The 27,548-nt window shown below is 39.3% G+C and overlaps 1 protein-coding gene and 1 long non-coding RNA gene across 2 annotated transcripts in view; both read right to left on the bottom strand.

Moving 5' to 3' along the window:
• Nucleotides 1-542: 542 nt before the first annotated feature.
• Nucleotides 543-3,609, bottom strand: LOC122459950. The gene is made up of 2 exons (XR_006280942.1): nt 2,608-3,609; nt 543-2,380 (listed from the first exon to the last, which is right to left on the bottom strand). It is a non-coding gene; the product is annotated as an uncharacterized LOC122459950 (long non-coding RNA).
• A 1,040-nt stretch (nt 3,610-4,649) lies between these two features.
• Nucleotides 4,650-27,548, bottom strand: part of INPP4B (inositol polyphosphate-4-phosphatase type II B) — a 521,268-nt gene continuing 498,369 nt past the window's right edge. Inside the window, 1 exon segment of the mRNA XM_043513204.1 lies at nt 4,650-6,246. Coding sequence (XP_043369139.1) covers nt 6,114-6,246 — 133 coding nt within the window. The 3' untranslated portion in view covers nt 4,650-6,113.

A 27,548-nucleotide genomic window follows, 5' to 3' on the forward strand; every position in this document is an offset into this window, starting at 1 on the left:
GAAAACATACCACATAGCTTCAGTAATGGAGGAAACAAATTAAGTATTAACTAAAGCAAACCTTATTTATTTCCTTGGATCTAGAGTTCAAAAGGAGGCACTGAACCGATGGAGCTAAAATACCAATCACAGCACAGGTACTCAATTGCTTGAATTTTTGGGGTTCCTTATTGTGCAAGGAAGTTTGTTCCATGTCTATCTCATAGAATAATTCCCCCACAGGTCAGCAGTGATATAGATCTTTTTATTAAGTATTATTAGCAAATAAAAAATCTACCTTATTCTTGGGTGAAAACTGTGGTAAAACTGGGGATAGGTAAGAAATATTAATCCATCATCATTGGTGTTATTACTACTATATCTTGGACAACACTGGATGCTACATGCTCTCTCGGAGTCTGATCTTGGAAAGTACTCAGCACTCTCTGCCCCCATTGACACATATGGGAGCTAAAACCCTCTTAGGAGGCATTCAATACCTTACAGAATCCATTACATTCATGAAAATGAAAAATAAAAATCAAACACAAAAAAGTCAAACATAAAAAATAAAAGTCACATTTATTTAAATAAAAATATACACACAGTGTACAATGGATATGGCTTACATACAGCAATCAAACAAAAATGGTTGTTCCTGAAGTACAAAGATAGAAGGAACTGGGGCTACCTGGGCTTCAGTTTCTCTGAATAAATACACATTGTGGGCTAAAGCCTGTTAGTCTTGCTCATACAAGTAGTCGCACTGACTAAAGAGAGCAGGATTTGGCCATTACAATTACACAGGAATAGCTACACAAAAGGAAAACAAGTACCACAGTAACCTATGATTGTACAATTAACTTTCACAAAAATTTGAACGTCAGGCTGCTCTTCATCTAATTTTAAAGCACATAAGGTAAAACTATATGCATGCAAATTGGAAAAAATACAAACACCCTCACCCAGATGCTAATACTCTCTCATGCTAAGGGACGGCAAGCTGAGCTGCACTGTTACCTCCCTACCCCCCACTGCATTACCTTGCCCCTGGCCCCATTCTTCCCTCCCTGCCCTCACACACTTCTGGTGTTTTCTATTTGTGCTCTTTGGAATTTGGATATGTGATTTCACAAACAGAAGTTTTTTAAGGTCCTGATTCCCAAGCTTGTGTGGGTGAATGCAATTTTTCAGTCTTGGATTTGGTAATATACTATAGCCTCCTTTTAATTTGCTACATTACTTATTCAGAAGATTGTGTTTGGCGAAAGGGAAAAATAAAGGAAGGTATTTTAGAATTTATGACCGTTTTAGAGCATATGCTGCATCATCTAGCAACACAAAGCAAATAACAGTTGATGTGTTAATCAGTGGTTCTCAAACGTATTGGTGACCTCTTTCGCACAGAAAGCCTCTGAATGTGTCCTCCCTTCTGAATTAAAAACACTTCTTTATATTTAACGCTATTATAAATGCTGGAGGTGAAGCAGGTTTGGGGGAGGAGGCTGACAGCTCATGACCCCCATTAATAACCTCATGACTTCCTGAGCGGTCACAACCCCCCGTTTGAGAATCTCTGTTATATGATTAAAGAAAAACAGAATACTAATCAATACTCTAGGCTACTGAAAAAACATTTCTCTTGTATATGAGGAAGCAATTTTGCGATGATTTTTAAAATATTTTCTCCTCCAGATCCATTTGATTTTTCTCTTTTAAACAATAATAAATTATTTAAAGCTTCTTTTTTCTGCAATTGATAACATCTGCTTGAATGCACAGCTCTTTTTAAAAACTACAAAGTAACAAAAGGCAAGATGCAATACATATCTGATGGTAATGCCAATACAACATGCTCTCTCTTTATGGCAAAAAAGCATAAATATAGAAACTAATGGGTTTAAGTTCAAGCAGAGTCACCTGATGCGAAATAATTCTAAAATTGCCTCAACCAAGTAATTTTTTTATATTGAATTTTTTCAGTGTAATCTTTAACAATTACACCGTATGATGTTTAATACCTTTACCACTTTGAAAGAACTGATCACAGAATTTCTCAAACCATCTCTTAAAACTGAAAATAAAAATCAACTTATTTCCTGAAGTATAATAAGATTCACACTATATGCTGACAAATGTAAACACATGATGTTCTGCACTTCTTTGCAGCCAGGCACCTAAAACATCAGTGGTGATTTAGAATATTGCCAGCCAGGCTTTAAGTTGCTTAAAATAACAATTTTGGTTTGGATTGATTTGTATGGATTTAAAGAGGGCCCCATATATATATATTATTGTTTCCTGCTTACAATTGAAACCAAAAATCTTGACATTAAAATTCATAGTGCAAAGAATTTTTACTGATGCTCCTTTTGTTGGCTTCACCCTGCTCTTTAGACTGCTGGTTCATTACAAAAAGAAAAGGAGTACTTGTGGCACCTTAGAGACTAACAAATTTATTAGAGCATAAGCTTTCGTGAGCTACAGCTCACTTCATCGGATGCATCCAATGAAGTGAGCTGTAGCTCACGAAAGCTTATGCTCTAATAAATTTGTTAGTCTCTAAGGTGCCACAAGTCCTCCCTTTCTTTTTGCGAACACAGACTAACATGGCTGCTACTCTGAAACCTGGTTCATTACAGTACATGTATTGCTAATGTTTCATCAACATACACAGCATCATACAGACATAATGAGATAATGGAATTAGAAATGTTCTCTGTACTCTAATCATTTCACAAAAGCTAAACTATAAACAATAAATATTAAAAGTATGTTCTTACCAAACTCCCTGAAAGAAGATTGCAGAAGAAAAGACCTGCCTGTATGACAATACGTCAGTCCTATGCATATATTGAAGAACAGAAGTTTTACAGAGATCACTGAGAAAATATTATATTAAGGTTGCATTTAGCTTTTCCCTTTTCTTACAATTTAAACTGGGTTGCTACTTCCATGCTAACCTACAGTACAAAAATTACACAAGTAAATAACAGTGCTCTATGCAAACATTCAACGTGGGTAGCCCTTTTGCTCAAGTTTCACTGAGACAAATCCTGCTGATCTTATTCAAGCAAGTACTGTAGTACCAGTGACTTCAGCGGGACTATTCACATGAGTAAGGCAAGCAGAATTTGACCTTAAATGCCAGATACACATTAAACATGACTGTTTTCTATCCCTCGAAAGACTGGCTTTCAAAATAGAAGCTTTCATTCCTTACAAAAGTTTTTACAGTGCAAAGTCTGAACATTGCAGTGACTCTGCCATTAAGATAAGTCAGTTCTCTTCAATAATACATTAGCAAATGGTACAGTTTGCTCATGAAAATCAATTTGCTCAGAATTATTCCTCCAATATGCATTCGAAGCCCTCTATTAACCCTTCAAATGGTATGCAGGCTTTGGAAAGGCCCTCCGTTCTGTATTGGTGTGTTATAGTTGGTAACAGTAGCAAAGGATTATTTGCATTCATAAAAATCCAGGTTGAAGAACATTTAGTTTTGCATCTATGATTAGCTAACAACTCAGTTTTGCAAAAAGAAAAGGAGGACATATGACATAGGATATATGATGGCATATATCACATTGGTATCATGTGCCAGCAATGCCCCTCTGCCATGTACATTGGCCAAACTGGACAGTCTCTACGTAAAAGAATGAATGGACACAAATCAGACGTCAAGAATTATAACATTCAAAAACCAGTTGGAGAACACTTCAATCTCTCTGGTCACTCGATTACAGACCTAAGAGTGGCTATCCTTCAACAAAAAAGCTTCAAAAACAGACTCCAACGAGAGACTGCTGAATTGGACTTAATTTGCAAACTGGATACAATTAACTTAGGCTTGAATAGAGACTGGGAATGGATGAGTCATTACACAAAGTAAAACTATTTCCCCATGGTATTTCTCCCCCCCACCCCACCCCCCACTGTTCCTCTGATATTCTTGTTAACTGCTGGAATTAGCCTACCTTGCTTGTCACCATGAAAGGTTTTCCTCCTTCCCCCCCCCCCCCCCCCGCTGGTGGTGATGGCTTATCTTAAGTGATCACTCTCCTTACAGTGTGTATGATAAACCCATTATTTCAGGTTCTCTGTGTATGTATATAAATCTCTCCTCTGTTTTTTCCACCAAATGCATCCGATGAAGTGAGCTGTAGCTCACGAAAGCTTATGCTCTAATAAATTTATTAGTCTCTAAGGTACCACAAGTACTCCTTTTCTTTTTGCGAATACAGACTAACACGACTGCTACTCTGAAACCTGTCAGTATATTTATGGAAGATGCTGTGACAACTGCAAAAGGCTCATTGTGGTCTATTGGTTATTTAATATATAATAAAAGAAAAATCTAAATACACATCCAATTATCAAACAAGACAGTGCCAAAGAAGTCATATCTATGAGTAAATCATAAAAGTACCAAAATATTATTTAAACGTCAGTGTTACCTGCTTTGAACAAGCTGTTCCAAATTCATCAAATACATTTCTGGCATGGATGAAATCCTGGCCGCATTGAAGTCAATGGGAGTTGGGGCCAGGATTTCACCCCATATGTTTAATAATTATTCAAAGGCCTCATCTTTCAAACATTTAGGAACACGTGTAAATTTTACTCACACAACTGCTCATTTTCCTCATTACACGTGCATGTGTGCAGGATTACAGTCTTAAATATATATTTTATTAGTACAAATACAGATTTACACAACATACCCCAATGGATTGAAAGGAGTATTTTATAGTTCATTATGCCCCAGTACTTCTGTGACTCCTATACTAGCGGGGGCAGCAGATGTTAATCTCTCCATCTTGGCCAAATTCTGAATTTGGTAATTACACTTCACCTTCGGTATCTTAAATTTCCAATGTCATTTTACTTGGATAAAATTCTTATCTTCCTGCCCTAAATATTTTATCTCCAAAGTGAAGGTGCTATACAAATGTCAGTCATCACTGAGTGATTTTTTGTTTTGTTTTGTTTTGTTTTTGGTGGGGGGGGGAATATAATTAACTGATGTGATTAAAAACCCTGTGATGTCTAGAAGATAAATTTAGGAGTGACAAGCTGGTAACAGCACTAAAATTCAGTTATGGCTGAAGAGTAGCCTTTGCCTCCATATTGCATTATACATGTTATAGAAAATCAGCTAACTAGCCACAATGTAGCAGATTAAGGAGTATTTACCCTCATTATTATGCTTATGTTGGGCTTTGTGCTGTATAAAAATTAACAAAACTGTACATGTAAGTAATTCCATCCTAAAGAGCTATATTGCCTCTGATACATAGGAATCACATCACCCAGCACTAAAATGAAGCACAGAAACGCCCAGTAATGTCTAAGGGGCAAATGTGGGTCACTTTACTCACTTCAGTAACCCCTCTGACTCCACTGAGACAAACACATAAATAAAATGAGTAGGATTTGACTCTAGCACAGAATGCCAAGAATAATATATCCAACCGGAACTGCAGAGAGGCAGAATGCAATTACCAAATTACAAACTGCAGTTACATTATGTAATAACCAAACTTCAAATTACAAGCTGCAATTACCAAACTTCTACAGAGAAGCAGAATGTAATTACCAAATTTAAATATGGCCACCAGACCGAGATTAACACGCCTTGGAAAGAACGCCAGGGGGTCTTTGACCACAAGGGACCCGGATCTCTGTTTTACGCCTGATGCAGAAGACATCACCTCCAGCAGGATGGTGCCACTTTACACAGTACTCAGGAATAGCACCAGTACAGACTCAGGGTGCCCCCCTATGGAATCACTAACATCAATTCCTGCAGCAATCTGCATTTCCCTTTTTGGTCTTCCATCAAGCTATTTATGACACCCAATTCTACTACTTTCTGAAATCTGATTAAATTAGAGCCTAGTATCAAGGTCTGTATATACTTGGTTCTGAGAACACTCAAGCATTAATCAGACAATAATTAAGGTTTTCTTTCATAGTAACGGACTACAGTTATTTTAATTTAAAATAGATCCACTGATTGCTGACCAAGATAACTCCCGGTTTTGTTACACACTCCCAATTCATGACACACAAACAGCAATTTTTATATTATCTAATTAGGATAGATGTGTGTTTCTTATTACATTATTAACTTAGGTATCAGCTTTTCCATATGTCCCCTCTGGTGGTCTGTAGTACTTTGGGAAAGCCATCAGCTGTATCATGTTGAATGCATACTTTCTGCATTTGATATTCTTCAGTACATTCTCTATGCGGCATCCTTCTCTGGTGAAAGGGGAAAAAGTACAACTTCATGAAACACAGAATAAATAAATATGTTTTATTTCTTCATTGCAGAGTTTCAGCAACAGTTGAAGTAAAAATAACAAAAGATTCAACTCTACATTTTTGTTTTTCCACAAGTGATGATACATCTTACAAAATTAAATCCAAGGCCAGCCCCAATACAGTTATTGCCCTCAGAAATAGATGATGAGAATTTTATATTTGCCCTTAAGGTTTAATCAACGTTTAGTAAAAATTTTTAAATAATTTATTTAATGATACATTTCCACGCTAACTTTAGAAATATATCTGCCTTTTAAATCCTTTCACAATATTCCTTCATACTCTTTACTGTACATGTTAAAGTCCACATGTAGCCCTAAATATGCAGCTTCTAGGAGTAAGGCATTTTATTAAGTCTGGCCCTATAGATTTGTAAAGGAAATTTTCATATATAGTTTATTTCGATACGTTTAGTTTTGCAACGAAAAAAAAAAAGAGAAAATGGCTTTCCAAACAGCCTAACCCAACTCTCTTCTTAACAAAGGAAGGATGCTTGTTCACATACAGTACAAAAGTCACAAGTGCCAAAGTGGGGCATCAAGACACAAACAAGACTTTGTTAAAAAGAATATAGAACTGTCTTGAAAGCAAAAGCAGCAAACGCAACCAAAGCAACAGTTACAAACAGGTTAATTTAATTACAAAACAGAACTCATTCTACTTCCATATAGTTACTTGACAGAAAAGGGTTAGTTGAAGCAATGTAGTAACATAACCTATTTGTTAAACAAAACAGAAGATTCCATCAGCGAATAAACAACAATGAAAGCAGCACAATGAAAATTAATCCGACAAACTGTCCCATCCATTATTCTTGGCTCAGTTTGTATTATGCAAAATCACTTTTGACCTTTTTAATGGATAGATTGAATAGGAGTTTGGAAACGGGGGGTGGGAGCTGGGGTTCAAGCTTTCAGGATCCTGTAATTTGTCCGATATAGAGACACTAATATATATACACATATATATGATCTTTCTTTGAGCTAGTTAAAGTGGGAAAACTTTACCATGAACAAAAAGAGGAAATTAACTCACTTAATGCATAGTATACTTCTTAGATATCAGAAAAAATAAATCAAAACACTATACAGTTTAGACACTTTTATCCTATAGACAAATCCTGTGGGTCTGAAAATGTAGAAATATTACAGCATAATTCTTTTATTTTTAAGTTAGTTTGTTGCTGTTTGTAGAAAAGAAAGGAACACAAGTTAAGTTTATTGATATTTGGCTAATAGTAAAGCAAGACTTAAGATAAGCCACACAACCAGCAAGTGTGAGCTGACAAGCAGCAAGGCGACAGGATAGAAGTGACGAGAAGTTGGCTTGTTATCAGTTAGACAGCCTGTCTCAGGATCATCCGACTCATTCAGTGCTCCCTGGGTTTGTCTGCTGTTAAACAGGGGAAGTTAGGAACAAATAGAATAGCATTTAAATAGCAAAGAAAGCCAATACTTAGGTATTCTGACAACAAAGAGACACTAAACATGGCCAGTTGATGTAGCAGATTTATACTAAATAATTCCAAACATTTTACTCTGTTCTGCCCTCAAATGGGAAGCACAGTGAACTAGCTAACTAGCTGTCTATTATTTTTTTAAAAGCTTTAAAAGTGTGTTTAAGTGCATTCACAGGTTAAAGGCTCTTAACACAAATGAAATGAGCTGGACTGTGACTAAGACAAATACATGCATTGATATGTAGTAAAATAAATGAATAAATGCATGGCTTAGGAAAGGAAAACAAGAACACTGTGGTGTCTCTGTGGTGCTTACATTTTTTTAGTCCACTCCAGCTTCACTATCTGCTTCTTGTACATGGGATCTTTTGGAAACAATTCAATTTTTTTTAGTGTGTTTTTGGCTCTTTAAAAAATAATTGGAACAAATTTAACCTTTTTTGAACAAACTCAGCAGCACTATTAACTCAACCTTATAAGCTAAGTTTCAGAGTAGCAGCCGTATTAGTCTGTATTCACAAAAAGTACTCCTTTTCTTCTTATAAGCTAAATAAATGTTTAATTCAAAGGTCAAGGGCATTGCACCTTGTTCAGTCAAATCAACTGTGGGTTAATCTGTACTACAGTGAGGTTCTTCTGAGTCTTTAAAAGTTGTGTTGTCTCTGTATTAGAGCAGTAAGGATTCCGTCAAATGACTTTTAAACTTTTCAGTTGTAAACTTGGTAGCTATTCTAGATATCATCTATGTAAGTGGAATATGCAATATGGACACTTTAGCTAAACCCTTCAGCCCCATTAAAGTTATATTTGCATGTGCTCAGGACTCCTGGTAAGGGCTTTCCCTTGGGCAAGGATAACTGGTACGGTTAAAAATGGAATTAGCTCTTTTGCTATTACCAGAGAGTACAATTATTCTACTGCAGTTTCAAGGGAAATGAATGGATGGTCAAGAAAAGCCAGATGTGTCAGATTGCACTGGAGCATTTTTCTGACACACCTGCCACTAGAATGTTGTTTATCATGAAAGAAGATACTGAAAAGAAAATACAGGACCATTATGGCACTACTCTGAGTAGGGTGAAAAGACTGCAGCTGCTGTACCACCCCTTAGAAAAGTGCAACATGCACTGCCTTTTGCAGTTGGCTTGTGCAGAGGGATAGCAGAGTCAAGTCCCTGTTTCCTTATTGCCTTATTAGAGAGAGACAAGGTGGGTCAGGTAATATCTTAGTTGGTCCAATACAAGATATTACTTCACCCACCTTGTCTCTTTGATACCTTGGGACAACACACAACTATAGTGCTTCAAACCATTATTAGTGAGACTAATACTCACAAAGGTGTTAGGCCCAGCACTAAAGGGAGGCAAAGATTGAAATGATGGCTGGATATCACAAAGGGGCTAGCCAAAATTTGTCACAAAATAATTATGCTTGAAAAATCCAAAGAAATAATTAAATGCTCCATTTCCCCTTCCCTTTCAACTCTATACTTTACAGCAATGGGTAAAAGGGATTCCCAAAACTATTCTAAACAGCAAAAGGTAAACTCCCAATGACTTTAACGAGAGCAGGACAGGGCCCTTAATGCTATTAATCTTTTGAATTTCACTGCCAGAAATGAAAATGATCAAATGGTCCCATTTTGGCCCTAGCTTACATGAGGGAATTGTTTTGAGGTTTCAAATCTAAAATTTCCCCCTAACCCTTGATTCTCAGTATGTCATCAGCACAACCACCCATTCTGTCTCAGAGCACTTCTGAATACATGCCAAAGAGCAGAGCAGAAGGTTTTAAAAAGCACAAATAAGATTTATTTCATAGCTGAGTCGAGATGCAATGTTATTTTTTAAGATGAAGAAGATGATGCTCATTAATCAAAGACACCTGAGAATGCGAATACCTCTTCAACCCTATAATTCTCTTTTATATGATTTTATTTCAGGTTGTTTTACTTGAGACTTACCACACTGAGGATCCATCAAGCCATCCAATGGAGTTCTAAGTCTAAAATCTATGCTTTATTCCCAATTGGAATTTCCAGCTTCATCTTCCAGCCATTGAATCACCTTTCTCGGCTTGCCTGAAGAGCCCATTATTTAATATTTGTTCCCAAGGTAAGTACTTACAGACTGTAATCAAGTCATCCCTTAATCTTCTCTTTGTTAAGATAAATGGATTGAACTCCTTGAATCAATCACTATTACGCATGCTTTCTAATCCTTTAATCATTCTTGTGGCTCTTCTCTGAGCCCTCTCCAATTTATTAACTTCTTTCCTGAAGTGTGTACACCAGAACTGGACACAGTATTCTTGCAGTGGGTCACATCAGTGACAAATACAAAGGTAAAATAACCTTTCTACTCCTACTTGAGATTCCTTTGGTAATAATCAGGATCCAGACACAACAAGGGGAGAACAGAGGATTGAACCCCAAAGAATAAACAGTCAATCAACTGTTTACAACGTTACTGTGCTATACAATATGTTGAGTATGGTCTATTGTGAAAGCCTGTAGTGTTCTAAACTTGATAATCATTATGAGCTATGTATGCAGGCTATGGTTATGTATTTATGTATTTGTGAACTGGGCTCAGAAACTTTGTCTCCACTCACATCAGGACAGGGAGCAATCAGATAGGGAGGAGCACCTCCCAAGCCAAGTGTTTATATGCAACCAGCTTCAAGTAATGACCCATTGTCCAGCCAGGAAAAGACCAGGATGGGCCATTAGAGTTAAAGGAAAGACATGGAGATATTCCAAATGTGGAATCAAGAGGGGGTTCCACATACTGAATAAACCTGAGTCTCCATGTACAGAGGTGTGGGGGAGGAGAAAAAAGCCTTTTAAGCAGGCTTTTGCCTGAAGTTTTTCATCCAGAAATTTAGAGGCCGCCTCTAGGCAGGAAGCTGTCAGTGAAATGATGGATCCCCACTATAATTAGGGGATAAACTGTTCAAAAGCAATAGTTATTTTGTATTAGAAAAAGGGATTTTATCCAATATGGAAATGTAAAACCTGAACTTGCATCTTTATGTTTATTTGCTATGTAACTTGTATATGTTTGCTCTCCCTTAATCTGTGTTTTTTCTATTAAATAAACCCAATCAGCTCTCTATTGTGCAAACTGTGTGGTGTGTGGGGGCCAAAGTAAGCTGGTATTTGGGGGACTGGTTTCACATTTTTGGGGGTGATGAACCAGAAGGGAAAAGTCCAAGTGTCTGACATTTAAGAACTCAGGGAGGATGGATTTGTGGAGACTCGGAACAGGAAGGGCTGTTGGTGTCACCTTGCAAGGGGTAACTAGGCTGATGGAAGCCAGGGTGCTTGAGGGCAGGCTACTGAGAAGCACAGCATTAAGGCACCCCGAGCTTATGGGGCACACACTCCTTATTGGTCTGGGTGATCCTCAAAATGTCACACCCCTGCTTATGCATCCATGGATCACATTAGCCCTTTTGGCCATAGTGCACACTAGGAACTCATGTTCAGCTGATTATCCACCGTGATCCCCAAGTCTTTTTAACAGTCACTGCTTTCCAGGATAGAGCCCCACATCATGGAATTATGGCCTATATTGGGGGTGGGTAGTAATTTTCGCAGGTGGGCCACTCCACGAATTTTGATAAGTCATCATGGGGCCACCCATTTCTACTATATTAATGGAAGGGGTGAGGAGTCTGGGAGGGAGTTTGGGTGCAGGAGGGAGTTCCGGGCTGGTGCAGAGTGTTGGAGTGCAGAAGGGTTGAGGGATCTGGGAGGGACTTTGGGCACAGAAGGTTGGGGTGTGAGGTGCAGGCTCTGGCCGGGAGGTGCTTACCACAGGTGGCTCCCAGTCAGCGGTGCAGCAGGGCTCAGGCAGGCTGTCTGCCTGCCTGCATGCCGTGGCCACACGCTGCTCCCAGAAGTGGCTGCGGTCAGCTGCTGCTGGCACATCTCTGCGTGTCCCTTGCAGGGAGGGGAGCAGCAGGTATCTGTGCACTGCCCACGCTTGCAAGCACCACCCCTGCAGTTCCCTTTGGCAGTTTCCAGCCAATGGGAGCTGTGAGGATGGTGCTAGGACTGGAGGCAGTGCACGGAGCCACCTTTGCCCCCCTGCCAGGGGCGCACAGAGACTAGTAACAGCAACCAGACACTTCCGGGAGCGGTGTGGGACCATGGCAGACAGGCAACCTGCCCGAGTGCTCCGCGGGACTTCTAGCAGCCTAGATACAGTGATCGCCAGGGGGCATAGAAGACCCGACAAATGTTAGACCTGTGGGACGTATTTTGCCTGATCTAGACCCAAGCACTGAACATTTGGTGGGGCTGGAATGGAGAATCTTTTAAGGGGTTAGTGAGTTTAATCAGTGATTCGGAGACAGTTTCCATTCCACAGATTGCCAGTATACAGTCTAATCCATGTGTCAGAGTGCAGCACCAGGCACTCTTTCCTGCTCTCTCTCCTGCCTTATCTACCCTCCTGTTTTTCCTGTTCCTTTCTGTACTCCAGCCTCCTCTGTTTCCAATCTCCATTCTTCTCTTTTTCTGTCATAAACCTATCTTATTTTTAACTGGTACTGCCTACTGCTCTCCACCCCCCCCCCCCTTTCCCGCTTCCCTTTCCAGGTAGAGTGCTGCTTGTCCACTCATTGACTGAACTTAAATTTCAAGATGTGATGCTCATAGCAAGATATTCAAATCTTGGAAATTTCAGAAAAGGCCTGATCAAACAACATTCATGCACCATAAATGCCCAACAGTGCAATGAGGGTTTGGAATGTGGGATCAGGCCCAAAGAAGATACCCCTGTTTTTGAAGTGCTGTTTGATCACAGTGAAAGAGTGGAAATTCTGTTGAAGTGGCAGGGCTGCAGACTTAAAATGCATTTAAATATGAACAAACCCTAACCTTCACACTGTCATTAAAACACAGTACTGCTGTTGTGATGGATAGGCCAAGAATGGGAACATTGATAGATGAAGCACACCATTCTGGCTGTATTTAATAACTGGAGAGGGACCACTGAAATGAATTCCATTTACACAATCAGATAAAGCAAAACCATATTGTTTTCTGTGATTACACTGACAAGCTTGGGCTCCTTGGAAAGAATGCCACTGTCTAACAAAATGCAATTTATTGCAACGGTTTATGTATAGCTCTCTGAAATTACATAAATGTTTTCATTAAAGAACAATGGAGCTGACTGCAGCAGTCCAGCTTTCCCACCAAGATTTGTCAACATACCTTGGCTGGGAATTTCAAAGGAGACTAAAGGAATTAGGTATCCAATTTCCACTGGCAATCAGTGAAACTGGATGCCTAACTCCCATTTATGCCTTTGAAAATCTCCTCCTGCAATCCTGTTCTTCAACACCCCTGCTATTCTCACCTTGCCAGTCTCCTACATTATGCACTATGACTGCAAATAGTGTCTGTATTCTGTGGTGTTTTCAGATCCCCACTGGGGATTAAGAGAAAACCTATAAACTCATTCCTGCTTGAAACCTGGGGAAAATTTGCACCCAAATATTCAAAAACTAAGGTGACCTATACTGTTTATGTATGTGCTACTGTGTGATGACTAGAGCTTGGTGGGAAGTTATTTTCCCACTCAACAAATATTTTCACTATTTCAAAAATGCTCCATTCTGCATTGGGATGAGCCTGAAACCTTTTGAAAAAAAGCAGAGACCATGCCGAATAGGTGGGGCACTGACCTGGGATGTAGGAAACCCAGGTTTAAAGTCCATGCTTTGGCTGATTCAAACCACCCCAGGTGAGTGCTTTGACTACTAGGCTATTCTGGAAGGGTCTCCTCTCAAAAGAAATTTAATCAAGAAATCTTTCTCGATTTAATTTTCCTTAAAACTGACACTTTCCCACAAAAAATTTGACAAATTGGCATTTTCTGATTAAAAACATTGCCTTACTAACTCTAGTGAAGAAATAGCACCAAACCACTATTTATTCTCCCTACCTAATAGTTGAAAAATTTAAATTATATCTTGGTAAAGACAAAAATAAATTATTCCTGAGCTAAGGATCTCTTAATATTTTTTAACAAAATAAGAAATTCTAACACACACTGAACTACTGTAAGAGCAGCTAGAAGAACAACTTAACTTGGAAGACATACACAATACAGATCTAGAAAATTACCAAAACAGAAAACTTTATGGATGAAATCCCACCCCTGCTGAAGTCAGTATGAGTTTTTTCATTGACTTCAACAGGTTATGCATTTCATTCCCTGTGTCTGAAGCAGAACATCTGCTAGATTTTTAATTACATATACTAATTATAAATATTAAATAATCCAAGGAAAATGGCAACTCTTTAAGATTTACTCTTTGCTACTCTCTTGGCCCCACAGAAGTCAACAAGAGTTTTGCCACTGACTTCAACAGAGTCAGGATATCACCCTTGCTCCTCTGTAATAGCACTGTGGAAAGGCCTTAACCAGGACCATTACACCAGCTGCTGGACTTTGTGGAGCCACATGTTCTATCTGAATGCTGTGGCTATAGGAACACTATAAGACCTGTTCCAAAACCATAAAGCTAATTTATATTTCCTATGGTATTATACAGCCTATAGTGCTGTTCCAAGAGCAGATGACTGTCCATTTTATAATCTCCTTGTTTCTATCTCTGTACTAGAATCTATACCAAGACCAGTGAATCCTTTTCTATACATTGTGTTTTGTGTGTGTGTGTATCCCATGGACAACTTGGTTGTAGGGTCATCGTTTTCATGATATTTCACTGGGCAGTTTTATCCCAGTGGCACACGTCTCCTTTCCGGGACTCCTATTTTACAGATGGTGACCTGAACCACAAAGAGGTTAAGTACAAGATCTCACAGAAAGTCTGTGGCAAGCAGGAACTAGAGCCTGGGTTTCCTGCATCCTAGGCCAGTACCCCAAAATCTGGGATATCCTTCTTCTCCCATTTCCTGATAAAATATCTACATCTATGATTCTTCTTGATTGATGAAGAAGGTTAAAATATTTTAGCAATATATATAAATCATATTCTACTGTGATTTCCTATTATTTACCAATGTGGTTGTTTACATTTAAAAATATCAATCTGAAAATGCTGTATAGGCAGGGAGGTAGCATGACCCTGTAGCTAAAACCATGGAGCTAGGAAATAGGGGTTCTAATCCTAGTTTTGCAAATTTGGGCAAATCACCTAATTCCTCAGTTTTCTCATCTGTAGAATGGGGATAAATATTATCATTACTTGCCAGTCTCCTTGTTTTCACTGAAAAAATTACTCAGGCAGGGGTATGAAGATTCTCATGGAGAGTTAGGATTTCAGCTGTGCCTGGTTTGAGGTTTTATTACAAAATATGAAATTCAACTCAGCCTGTGGCCAATTTGGGAGCAAACTTGTTATGATTTATGCTTTTGGGTGGAAACTATGAAAATTTCTGGTTTCCCAGTGACCCCAAATCAGGTTGAATTCTTGGATGCACTCCCAAAATGAGAAAAGAACCTACAAAATTGGGATAATATTTTCCTTTCTTAATCGGATGAGAATTAGTTAGCTAGTTGGCCAAATTCACACCTCATGCAATTCCTGTCACTGCAATGAAGTTTTAGCAGGGATGTATTTGGCCCACTGTTTGTACAATGCATTGAAAATCCATAAAGCCATATGTAAATACGTATTATTATTGTTACAATCTTTTTAATGCATTTGTAATGAGGTCTCACAGGCTTTGTGCTGATCATGAAAATTCTTTAAAAATAATTCCAGCCTCAAAGGTGTTTTTTAAGAGGGGTTTGTTGTTGTTTAGGAGGGTTAAGAAATGTGGAACATCATGCATTTTATAGCATCAGGCAGTCCCTGTCAACATTTTATTACAAAAACCGGGAACAAACCTCATAAAAATTAAGACAGAGAAATAAAATAAGTCAAAGTGTCATTTAAGAAGGGGAAAAGATGCCTGAACAATTAAATGGTAATTGAATTGTGCTTCAAAACTGCTGTTACTTTCTGAATTTTTATATCTCAGACCTAACTGAAGAATGACACACAATCAAGGACAGAGAGAACTTCTGATCCAAAACCCGGGCTTCTTGAGCAGTGAATCCACAGTGCATTTGTAATTCAGCTCCTTTTAAATTAAACTGCGTAATGATTTTTCATGGTTTTAAGAGAATATTGAGGCATACAAGCAGAGAATTATAAACTGATATTCTCTTGTCTCCTAAAAAACTTCAGTAGAGACTGTTGACCATCAGCTCTTGTTTTGGTTGAAGCAAATGCAGGGATTAAGTATTATCTCTTCAGCTGCCAAAGCACAATAGTATACTCAGTCTTAATAATGCCTTTCAGATACTTTTGAATTCAGGGATCCTGGTATCCAGGTGTTAGAAAGCTATCAGAAATCTGAAAATTGTAATTTAGGTTTCTTAAGTCTGAATCTGCAATTCAAGGTATACAAAACCAGGTATGTGACACTTAATGACATTGTTTTATATAAACAGTTTACATGAAGTGAGCTGTAGCTCACGAAAGCTTATGCTCTAATAAATTTGTTAGTCTCTAAGGTGCTACAAGTACTCCTTTTCTTTTTGCGAATACAGACTAACACGGCTGCTACTCTGAAACCAGTTTACAGGGCTGACAAACATTTTTGAAGAGTGAGTCATGAAGGCAGAAACCATCCCATAAATTTACCAACTATTTCAGTCTCAGAATGTAAATAATGCTCAAGTTATTTTTGACCAGCACATTGACATTACTTTCTTTTTAAATGTTATAAACTTCAGTATTTTGAGCGTTGAGAACTGATCTTATCTGGTAGTGTCTTCCTGGCAGCCTTAGCACCAGAGTTAGTGCACAAGTATGTTTATATAAGTAGAATTAACGAACACATAATTACTTGATAACAGAACCAAACCTCAAAGCACTTCTGCACACTATCTTCCTTCCTACCTACCCCCCTCAAAGGCAACTGATAGGGTTGACTTGTTAGGGATTGAGATTCTCATGAGCTAAAAATGTTTTTATTTGTCCTATCCTCTGTTAATATTCAGATAATGATTTTAAGGAATAGCATGTTTTATGGGAAATTAGAAGAATTGGTGTGCCTGTCTCTTTCTACTTATCTGTTACTAAGGAGGACAGTTGCCTGTACAAACATTGGGAGCTGATGCCAGTGTTCAGAAGGAAGAAAGAGTTTCTCCAAATAGCAACCAGAGTGTTTAAAAAGCTTCTGAACTTTTGATCAAGGTGTTTGCATGACTATCTCATTTTTCCTGTCTATGGTCACCATCGTCCTTGCTCACATTTGTGATCCCTTTGCCAGCTCTCAGAATGGTACACAGAATTTCAATGGGATTCCGCTGAGCAGGTTTCAAAGAGGTTCCTCTCCCTCCCTCCACCTTCCTACTTCTCTACACTACAAAGTTAATATTAGCTTAGTCAAAAGCATACAGTCCATCACTTCATGAGCTCAAATAATGTGTGCTAACAGAAAAAAAGGAGGAACTCTATACTTTTGAACTTCTAAAGCTCTCACAAGGTTATAAAGGAACAGCTGTAGCAACTGCAGATTTAAGACCCAGTGGCCAGCATCTTTTCTACATTCTTGTGTTTGCCAAAGACTTTGGAAACATTTGGAGTAAAGAAAGAAGCACAATATAACATTAAATTATCAAGTACTATATCCCACATTCACCTTATTGTGGATGGTATTGCACTTTGGGGCTCTGCAAGATACATCAGAATTCAGAACCCTCTCTGTTACCTGCTGCTGGTCAATAAGCTATAAAAACGTATATCCATCTGTTCTAGTCTGAGCAGATCACTTTTTCTTGTCTCCTTGTTTAATGCTCTGTTTTTTGTGGGTATCATGGCACTAAAGCCTTCTCTTGGTATCAGTACACATTATGCACAGTTGGGCTTTTGCACTGTTTATGTATTATTAGATTAATTGGATCCTTTTAACTTCCCCACAACATGGGCAAAGCAAATGCCTAAATTAGACTAATACAATATTCTTGGCACTAATACATGGATATAGTGACTGTGCTAATTAAAACAAAGTTGGTGGCGTATGTTTGTAGACCAATAATTCTGCTTGCCAGATAGCTACCTAAATTAATGTAGAAGGGACTTTTTTTATGCTTGAAATGAAAAAATGACACTTTCCCAGGTATGTTACATTAATGAAGTATGCAATATATAATTAAAAAAACCCTAAAATAACTGCTAGGATAGGCAGATTCTCAGCTGGTGTTAATTAGGGTAGCTCCATTGACTTCAATGGAACTACGCTCACTTGTACCAGCTGAGAATCTGGCTCCCTGTTTTTGAATTTAATAAAACAGAAGTATTAACTATGAAATAGGAAGCTACCATCTTGGAAGTAAGATAACAATTACCTACCACAAATTGTTTTCCTAAATAATAAAATTTATTTTCATTCATATGATTGGCTGCACTTTCTGTCTCCACTGTGAGACTGGATTTCCTACTAGGAAATATCAGGAAAATTGCATCTCTTATTAAGAGACCATTGTATCTTTCACTTAAAGAAATACTAAAAGAATGAGAAGTCTTCTTAAGAACTGAAAAGGAGGACTGAAAACTCTATATATACACATGTAATAATGCTTTGAGTATCCAATGGATAATGCCTGAGTATCTAAAAGACTAACTCAGAATTTTCAGCATTCAAGGTATCGCCTATAATACATTAAAGTTATATAAAAATTTTAGTATTGCAAATACTGAAGTAGCATGTGTTTATCTCAGGAAGGTTGTCAAAGTTTTAAAATTACCCATTCTATAAATACACACATATACAGAGACTGTATAATTTGCAATAGCTATCTCAACAAGGGGGCCTTTTAAGTATGCATACTTATACTGTGGTAACATTAAATGTGACCTTTACCCGTATGTAGCACACTGTGGTCTAGGTATTTTTCCACAGAAAGAAGAGGAAGCAAATGGAACAACTGTTTTTGTTGACAAGGGAATAAATAAGTTTCTGTGATCTTAAGTTTACCAAAATATTGTGAGATTTCAGTGAGGAGCTATCATCAAAATAAATCTTCATATAAGATTTTGAAGAAATAAAGAGAGTGAATTCTAAATAAGGAAAATAAGTTGGCTTTTTTATTATATGCTTCAATTAAGGCAATCTAATATCTGCCCCTTTACAATAGAGGGTAAGTGGGAGGTAATGTGTACACCACTAATTTCATCATTAAAATATTAGAGGCAGTTAAGACCTATTAGATTATCCTCTCACCAGTGCAAGATATAATTCCCAGGTAGCAAAAATCAAGTTAGCAGATACTACATGAACTTGCCAAAAGGCTGAGAAATCTCCTTTTGGATTGCACATGACAAAGAGCCAAAGCTACTGGACCGTACTTATTAGTGGTTTATGCTAGCATAAATTCAGCCAAAGGTCCCCAGTGGCACGACAGCTGCAGGGGAGCAGTTTGCCAATATGAAGTGTCACAATCGGGCAGAGGGCCAAAACAGGCCAGCAAAAGGACAAAAAGGAGACAGACAGAATCCCCATCTACTCTGGGCCGGAGGGTCTCTCCTCTCAGGCACCACTGTTCTTCAGAAGATGGGCTTTCCTCTAAGGAGCACGGCATTGCTGGCACAGGGCAGCATAATTTACAAGCTCTTGTCTACAGAATGTGCATTTGATTATTTGTGTGTGACTATTATTCGAATCACACATTTCTGCCAATTACTGGAGCATATGTTTCATCTTACCTTCTTGATCTGTTTTTATTACCGCATCAGAATTAAGCTGCAATACTCTACTTGCCCCAGCCAAGCAAGCATTAAAAATCCTATCTAGCACAATAAATATTGTAAAACAGGATAGATAACAGCACAGCCTTCCAAGCTTGCTTAACTAATGAATCACCAGCATATATTTTAAAAGAGCTAATTTGATCCGTCTCTGCAATAGAAACTAAAGGGGAAAAGAAGAATTAAAGAGCAAGCAATAGTCAGTTAAACCTGTGATTTGGACTGTTTTAATACAGTACATTAAACCTTGCAACAAGACTAAATGCCTTTCTACTTCTCTTCCATGCTCAGCAAAGTATATAGCAAGCTTAAAGTTTTTATTTTTGCCATAAATGATCATTTGACTCTGCTTCTCCACCATAGTATGCATTTCATTTAATAAACTTTATAATAAAAATTACTAAAAACATTTCTCCATTCAAGGATTACAATACAGAGGAGGTTCATTTACTTCCATTAGTTTTAGCATCTGTGTTTTAAGCAGTAGACAGCTTCAAAAGTAGGTATTGAGGTGACAATGAGCTTCAATCATGTATTAATGTAGAAAATAAATTGGACACTTAATACATTTTATACTACAACAATAACAGGCTGGCTGTTTGCATACAACACTCCACCATGTTAGAAGGTGTTCAACCTGCTTGGAAAAGGTCAACTGAGTTCTGATAACTGGACGTAAGTGAGGTAGCAGTGGTTATCTGATGAGAGGATCAAGAGTGTGGGCGTAGCTCTTGAGCAGTCCTTAGGGAAGAATCCTAGGAGCAGCCAAGCTTGGGAAGAAGGTTTGAATTGATTTTTTTTAGCTCATTGGTTAATAATGCCAAACCAAAAGAACGGCAATTAGTTTTAATTAAACAAATTATATGGACAGTGTTTGTAAAGCAGGTTGGGACAGACTGTTTGCAGCCACATGAAGGGCTAGATTCTCTTCTAAGTTTGAAATCTTGACTTAAGAGAGTGAGGGCCATCTTGTAAGGAGCCACATATGGTTCCTTGGTTCAATTGGCTAGTTGGCCCAGGTTCCAGTGTGAGTTAGAGCATTACATGCTAGTGCATTCCTGTTCCAATGACGTCCCTAATTTGAAATAATCCTTTGTCACATTATAGCATGTAACAAGAGGCCAAATTTTCAAACAATGGTACCTAAACTGACCAACAAAACCTGGATGTTCAAACAGGTAATTTCACCTGTGGACTGGTAAAGCTACTAGCAGCAAGAGAGAGTGGTGACTCCTCTTTTAGTGAGATCTTAAATCTCTCCAGATAAGGCATGTAAAACAAGTAGCTATCACAGTTGTAGGTGCTTAATAAATGTTGTAATAATAAAGATACACCATTATGTTGGCATCCTTGTACATGCTGCATATTCAATTTTACTCCTGGGGGAATTCTGCACCACTGCGTATGTGCAGAATTCATCCCCCCCCCCGATTTCTTTGCTTCCCCGCAGAAAAATGACTTTCTGACAGGGAAGCAAAGGGAACCTGCAAGAGCAGTCATGCACCACTCCCTAGCTGCGCAGGTACATCGTTTCAGGAACCTGGAGCAGTTGGCAGAGAGGTAAATCACTTCAGGGCTCGTAAATCACCCCAGCCGGTGGCTCCTATCCTGCACGGGGATCAGCTGCTAGTCCTGGCTGAGCTGGAGGTGGGAGAGGACGGGGCTTCCTCTTCCCCGGCAAGGAGCAGATGGGGCTGGGTCAGATGCACCCCCAGAAACTTCCCACCGGCTGCAAGAAGCTCAGCATCCTCCCCTGCTTCCTGCCCCTCTCGCTCCTCAACCATGGGGGGGGGAGATAGGTCACTGTACAAGGAGCTGCTCCTCCATCTGCCCAACCCCCGTGCATCTGGACCTCCCATACACGGACCCAACCCCCGCCAAACCTCACCCTGTATACCCAGACACACATCCCCAGCCCTCCATACCTGAACCCCACCCCACTGAACCTCAACTCCTGCATCTGGAGCCTCCCTGCCTCCAGACCCCCACCTCTGCGCTCTCTGCACTCAAGCCACCACCATGATGAGCCCCACCCTCGTGCACCACCCTGAGGTCCCTCATCCAGACCCTCACCCCACAGACCCCCAACTTAATGCACCCAGATGCCTACCCCCCAAAACCCACTCCCACAGCACCCAAACCCCCCAGCTGAGACCACACACCCAGACCCCGCTGCTGAACCCCAACCACCTTCACCTGGAAGCCCCTGTAGAATCCCATTGCCCCTGCAACTAGAAACCCCCCAACGAGCCTCTGTGCATCCAGATCCCCCAACATCTACATCCTGCACTGAGCTCCCTGCACCCATATTGTTGCACACAGAATGCTCTTACCCCACACCCGGATTCCCCCCATACTGAGCCCCTTCACATTTGGATCCTGCCTGGTTAAGCCAGATTGCCCCACACCTGGCACAGAGGGGCAGGGCCCAGCCTCTGTATATCTGGGGTAGGCCCAGCCCTTGTGCGGTGTCATGGTCAGGTCAGCTCACCACTGAGTCCATGTCCCGGGGGCGTGGGGGCTGCAGGGTGACCTCCCATCTTCATGAAGTCAGTGGCCCGTGCTCCCCTGCCATGCTGGAGCCACTGCATTTATTTATTGACAAATAAAACTTGCAGAATTTTAAAATATTGTGTGCAGAATTTTTAATATTTTTAATGTAGACATTTAATTTTTTGGTGCAGAACTCCCTCAGGAGTAATATTCAAATACATGTTCTTCACATACTGCTGCTTGTATGTGCAAATGTACACATTTTATGGGTTAAAACTTAGCCAGCTATTTTTGAAAGTTCAGTCTATAATATCATATAATAAAACAGGGAAACCAATAAATTAATTTATCTTTTTTAGTAGCTGAAATGAAGACATTTTCTTTGGATTAGATGTTTATTTCTATGTGGATCTGTGACTATACTGCAGGAACCAAAATATTTAGGAGATTGAACCTTAACGTACATCCACCTTGCCTCATGCATATGCCACCATAACTGTGATTCATTCCTGATGCAACCTGAAAAATCCTTTTGGTAATTTTTTAATCTAATATGGCTGCACCTACAGCTACCAAGAAACAATAGTACTCTATCTTAGTGCAGTATCCTCTCCATCATAGTACAGTACTGTATTGTCAACATCAGGTCATATTCTAGTGAAGGGCTTGATGAAGCAATATAATTTTCACTCTGAGACAAGAATAATACCAACCAAGCTGCAATGACAATACAAGAGAATTTCTCACAGAGTGCAGCAACAGAGGGAAGTAGGACAAAAGCTAATTCACTGAATGTACAAAGTTAAGATAAATGCCCTCCCACTAGCAAGAGACCTCAGGCAGCAGCTCCAAGGGCCATTAATAATTGCTCTGGTCAATGGATAGTTGCTATGAATTGATAACATTTTTTGTGGGGAAAATAAGCTATTTTAAAAATAAATAGTGGAATCTCACACATACTAACTGATTTTTCAAGATGTTATGATGTAACTTCTGCCTGTGGCATACTGTGTTAATCTGTAAAACAGATGTGTCATTTATACTTGAAAAAAATTCTTACAAATTTGCGGTGTCATTCTAAGAGCAAATTCCTACAGAGAAAGAAAGTACAGTGAGTCACTTCCTCCCCAGGGAAGCAACAAGGCAGGATTCCAAACTAGCACTCTAGATGGCATTACGCTGAAGGACTGGCTAACCATCCTCGCCAGTCTACCATACTCCACCATCTATTCAATGCACAGGAGGTAAGAGGGCTTAAACTGAACAGCCATCATCTGATGATTCCAAATAGTATAATCAAAGGATTATGTGTACGTAAAATATTGCAGGTCAGTAAGAAGCTGGACCTTTCCAAGGCATCTGTTGAGCATCCAAGGATAGCAGCAATTCCTTCCCACCCTCTGGAGATAGAGCAGATAGGAAGGATGGTCATATAATTAAGGCATAGAACTTTGATTCAGGAGATCTAGATTCAGTTCCTGGCTCAGCCACAGACTTTCTGTGTGATTATGAGTAAATCACACACTCTCAATTCTCCAGTTTTTGTCTTGTCTATATCTATCATAAGCTCTGGAGACAAGGAATGTTCTTACTGTGTGTTTTATAGTGTTTACCAGAATGGGGTCCAAATCCTGGCTGATGCCCTCCTAGTGCTACACTAAAACAAATAATAAATATAATTAATTGAAAGACACTTAGCATATCTCCCTAGCTAAGGGAAGTACAAGACATTGCAATTGCTAGGTGGATGGGAAGCTGGAGAATAAAGTGCAAAATATTGAGATAAAAGATTAGGAAACCTCCAGTCTCCTCCAGAGATGAACACCATGGTAGGAAAATGTGCACAGCGGGTTACAGAATTTTAGACTATAAGAGCTTCAATCCAGTTACAATGCCTTATTTTTATGTTCAGAAAGCATCTAGCACCCCGTGGGTGGTACCAGAAAGAAACGTCAAATTTCTTCAAAGGTACAAAGGGTAATTACAAGCCCAATTCACACAGAAAGTCTCCACTGATGCTTTTTCTAAAAATCTCCCCCCAACAACAACATATCACAATATAAAGGAATACAATGAGCACATAATGCAGTATTATAATTATAAAGTCTTTTAATTTTTTTAAATGATCATGAAAATAACCATGTTATATAAACCAAAATGTATCTAATCAGCCTGTTCTAATATTCTAGAATGATTAACAATCAATTCATGCATTATTTAGACAGAGATGAAATTATCTCTGTTAATTGCTTGGAGTTTTCAATTCATTGTGGTACTATATTGGTTATTACAAAAACAAACCAACAATATTATTTAGCTTTTGATAAGCGACAAGAAGTTCAGCCATTATATTGATTTTTCCAAAGCACTCATGTGATGGGCCATTTTATAAATGGACTTGAAAAAAATAATGTTAGCTCTGACTCTTTGGGTGGGTACCAAAGCTGAAATAAACAGTGATAAAGAGGATGATTTTTATTTGTCAGATAAAGTCTATTACTAAAGAAGTCCCACAAGAGTCTATTTTAGGTTCCCTCATTCTCTTAACAGCAACAATATAGTACAGGCAGCTGCAAGCTCCTCAGTTCATCTTTATATTGATGATACTATTTTGTATTCTGTGGGTAGGCCATTATCGGCAGTTATGAATGAGCTACCAGAGGATTTTAATAAAAGTCAGTCAACGTTTTTGGATCGTTGCAAATGTGATTTTTGAAAAATACAATAAATAATAACAAAAGATCAGAATCTGGCCTAATTGTACTTCATTAGGATAGCTCACATGAGTACTTGTCTACACTTACAGTGGTGCAGTAGTGCAGATAAATCAGTGCAGCTGTGCTGCTGTAGCACTTACGCCAACGGGAGAGTTTCTCCTGTCACCATAGGTACTCCACTTCCCGAGAGGTGGTAGCTATGCTGATGGGAGAAGCCCTCCTGTTAACATAGCACTGTCTACACTGGGGGTTAGATTGGTCTAACTATGTTGCTCAAGGGTGTGGATTTTTCACACCCTTGAGTGACACAGTTATACCGACATAAGTTTGTAGTATAGTCCAGGGCTCAGTAAGGCAAGCCTGGCTTGGTGTTCCTGCATTATATCCAAGTTATTGATCTCTGTAATACTTAAGGAGGGGAGGAAGATGCCTTTTATAGCGGGAAAAAAGAGGAAAACTGCAGATTAGGATGGTTTTAATAAACACTGATCATACAGTAAGTACTGGACAAGAAGAAACCATTTAAATTGATACACTGAAAGATTTAGCCAAATGATTTGGCAATCAATTTTTTGAGGATTTCAAACTTCTCACTGTAATTTCCTTATCACCTCATACTTCCTGGGGTACAGGATATAATATAAAATGTACATTATTAAAAGGATAGGCTCCCAAACTTATTTCCTGAGCCCTTCCAGGTGGTTCAGAAAGCTGGGCAGCAGTGTACTGCTGTTGGCTCTGTTTCCTTGTATGGCGCCACAGCCAAAAGATGTCGGAAAGCAGGATGGCTACCACGAGTGGATACTGCAGCCTAACAGGCATTGCATCTGCCATCCAAGTGCCATGAGCAGCAAGAGACTGTTACCACAGGGAGCAATCAGGAACCACTGAGGAACCCACTGCTTCTGATGGAAGGCAAGAGCTGCTGCCAGAGCCACCACTGCCACTCTGGTGGGAGTGCACTCAGGAGACACTAGCCAGAGATCCACAACTTCTGGAGCTGCCAGAAAGGGAGCTGTTGCAGCTGAAGGAATCACCAAGAGCCATCACAGACAATCATGATCAAGCCATTGAATGAGATAGCGGTGAGTAACCCAGCCAAGGAGGTATTTCAGGGGAGGAAGAAGTCAGAACTGGGACACTGCATGGAGGGATTGGAGTGGGAGCCAGGGAGCCAGAATGGGGAAGACTGGAGTAAGGATCCTGCATGGGGAAGGAGGTTGGAGCAGGAAGGTCCTAGACAGGTAGAGCAAGAAGATTGTTTGATTGGAGGCCCTGCATGGACAAGAAGAGGCTAGAGCAGGGACACTGGATGGACAATAAGTTGAGTTAGAAAAATAGGGCAAGATTAAGGAAGCATGAAATGAAAGGAAAAAAGAAAGCTTACGAAGTTTCCCCAAGCTCTAGGCTGCCCACGTGCAGCCAAAGAGTGTTCATAGAATCATAGAAGATTAGGGTTGGAAGATACCTCAAAAGGTCATCTAGTCCAAACGCCTGCCCAAAGCAGGAGCAACCCCAATTTCCACATCATGGAAGTTGGGGTTCCATCATGGAAGTTACATCATGACATTGCATCACCACACAGTAAACACTCCACCCTGATAGAGACTCAGACTTCGAGATCAGAAGGGACCATCATGATTATCTAGTCTGACGTTCTGCACATTGCAGGCCACAGAACCTCACCCACCTACTCCTGTAATAGACTCATAACCTCTGGCTAAGTTACTGAAGTCTTCATAGTTTCAAGACTTCTAGTTACACAGAATCCACCATTTACACTAGTTTAAATCTGTAAGTGAGCCATGCCCCTGCTGCAGAAGAATGCAAAAAACCCTCAGGGTCTCTTCCAATCTCCCCCATGGAAAAATTCCTTCTCAACCTCAAATAAAAGAACATTAGAATGGCTATACTGAGTCAGACCAATGGCCATGGCAAACAGAGGTTAGGAACACCCAAAGCATGGAGTTGCATTCCTGACTATCCTGGCTAATAGCCATTGATGGACCTATTTGCAGGTGTCCAGAACTACAGGAAGAAATTTGCTAGGCACTCTTGCCAATGAAAAAATAATATAGCTGAAAATAACATAGTATTTGAAGGCAGATAATTTCATGCAGAGAATGAAATCATAATATCTTAAACTGGGCAATCGCTATTACAAATGTTTCCAGTAACAGTAAATCTGCAGATTCCATTCTTGTTTTTTTTCTTGCTTTCTATCTGAATTTCCTGATGGACAGTGCTGCTGCTGCTAAGAATGTTAGTTTGCTTTGCTTCAGACTATATACATTTAGCTTTAGATTAGGACCTTATCCTATAGAATAAGCTTGCCGTGCAGTGCGCCTCAGAAACAGTACCTCACAGTGCTTAATAAAAGTAAACATAAAACGAAGAAAAAACCAACGCTACTGTACACTTAAGAATAAGATATACCACTTCCTAATTTTGAGTGAGAGTGCTCTATTAAAGAAATGCTGAATAAATGATGGAACTAGAATCCATTCCTTTCTAATGATTCTAAGGAGCTGAGCTACAATATATGAATGAGGCAGTCGATGAAGTGTTGCAGTGGTGATGAACAGGATCTTAAAGTCGACACTACTGGAAGTTAAGTAAAGATTGTAGGAGAGGGGTAATATGCTGATGAACTCTGAAGTGATTACTGCCTGTAGTTTATGTACAACTAAATGTGATAAAGAACATTTATATTAGAAGGGCTTTTAAAAAGTGCAAATACAGTAAGAACTTTCCAACACCTTTCCAATGAATCAGTATTCTATATT

Source organism: Dermochelys coriacea, chromosome 4 (assembly GCF_009764565.3).
Source record: "Dermochelys coriacea isolate rDerCor1 chromosome 4, rDerCor1.pri.v4, whole genome shotgun sequence".
In the NCBI taxonomy this organism is placed as follows: domain Eukaryota; kingdom Metazoa; phylum Chordata; order Testudines; family Dermochelyidae; genus Dermochelys; species Dermochelys coriacea.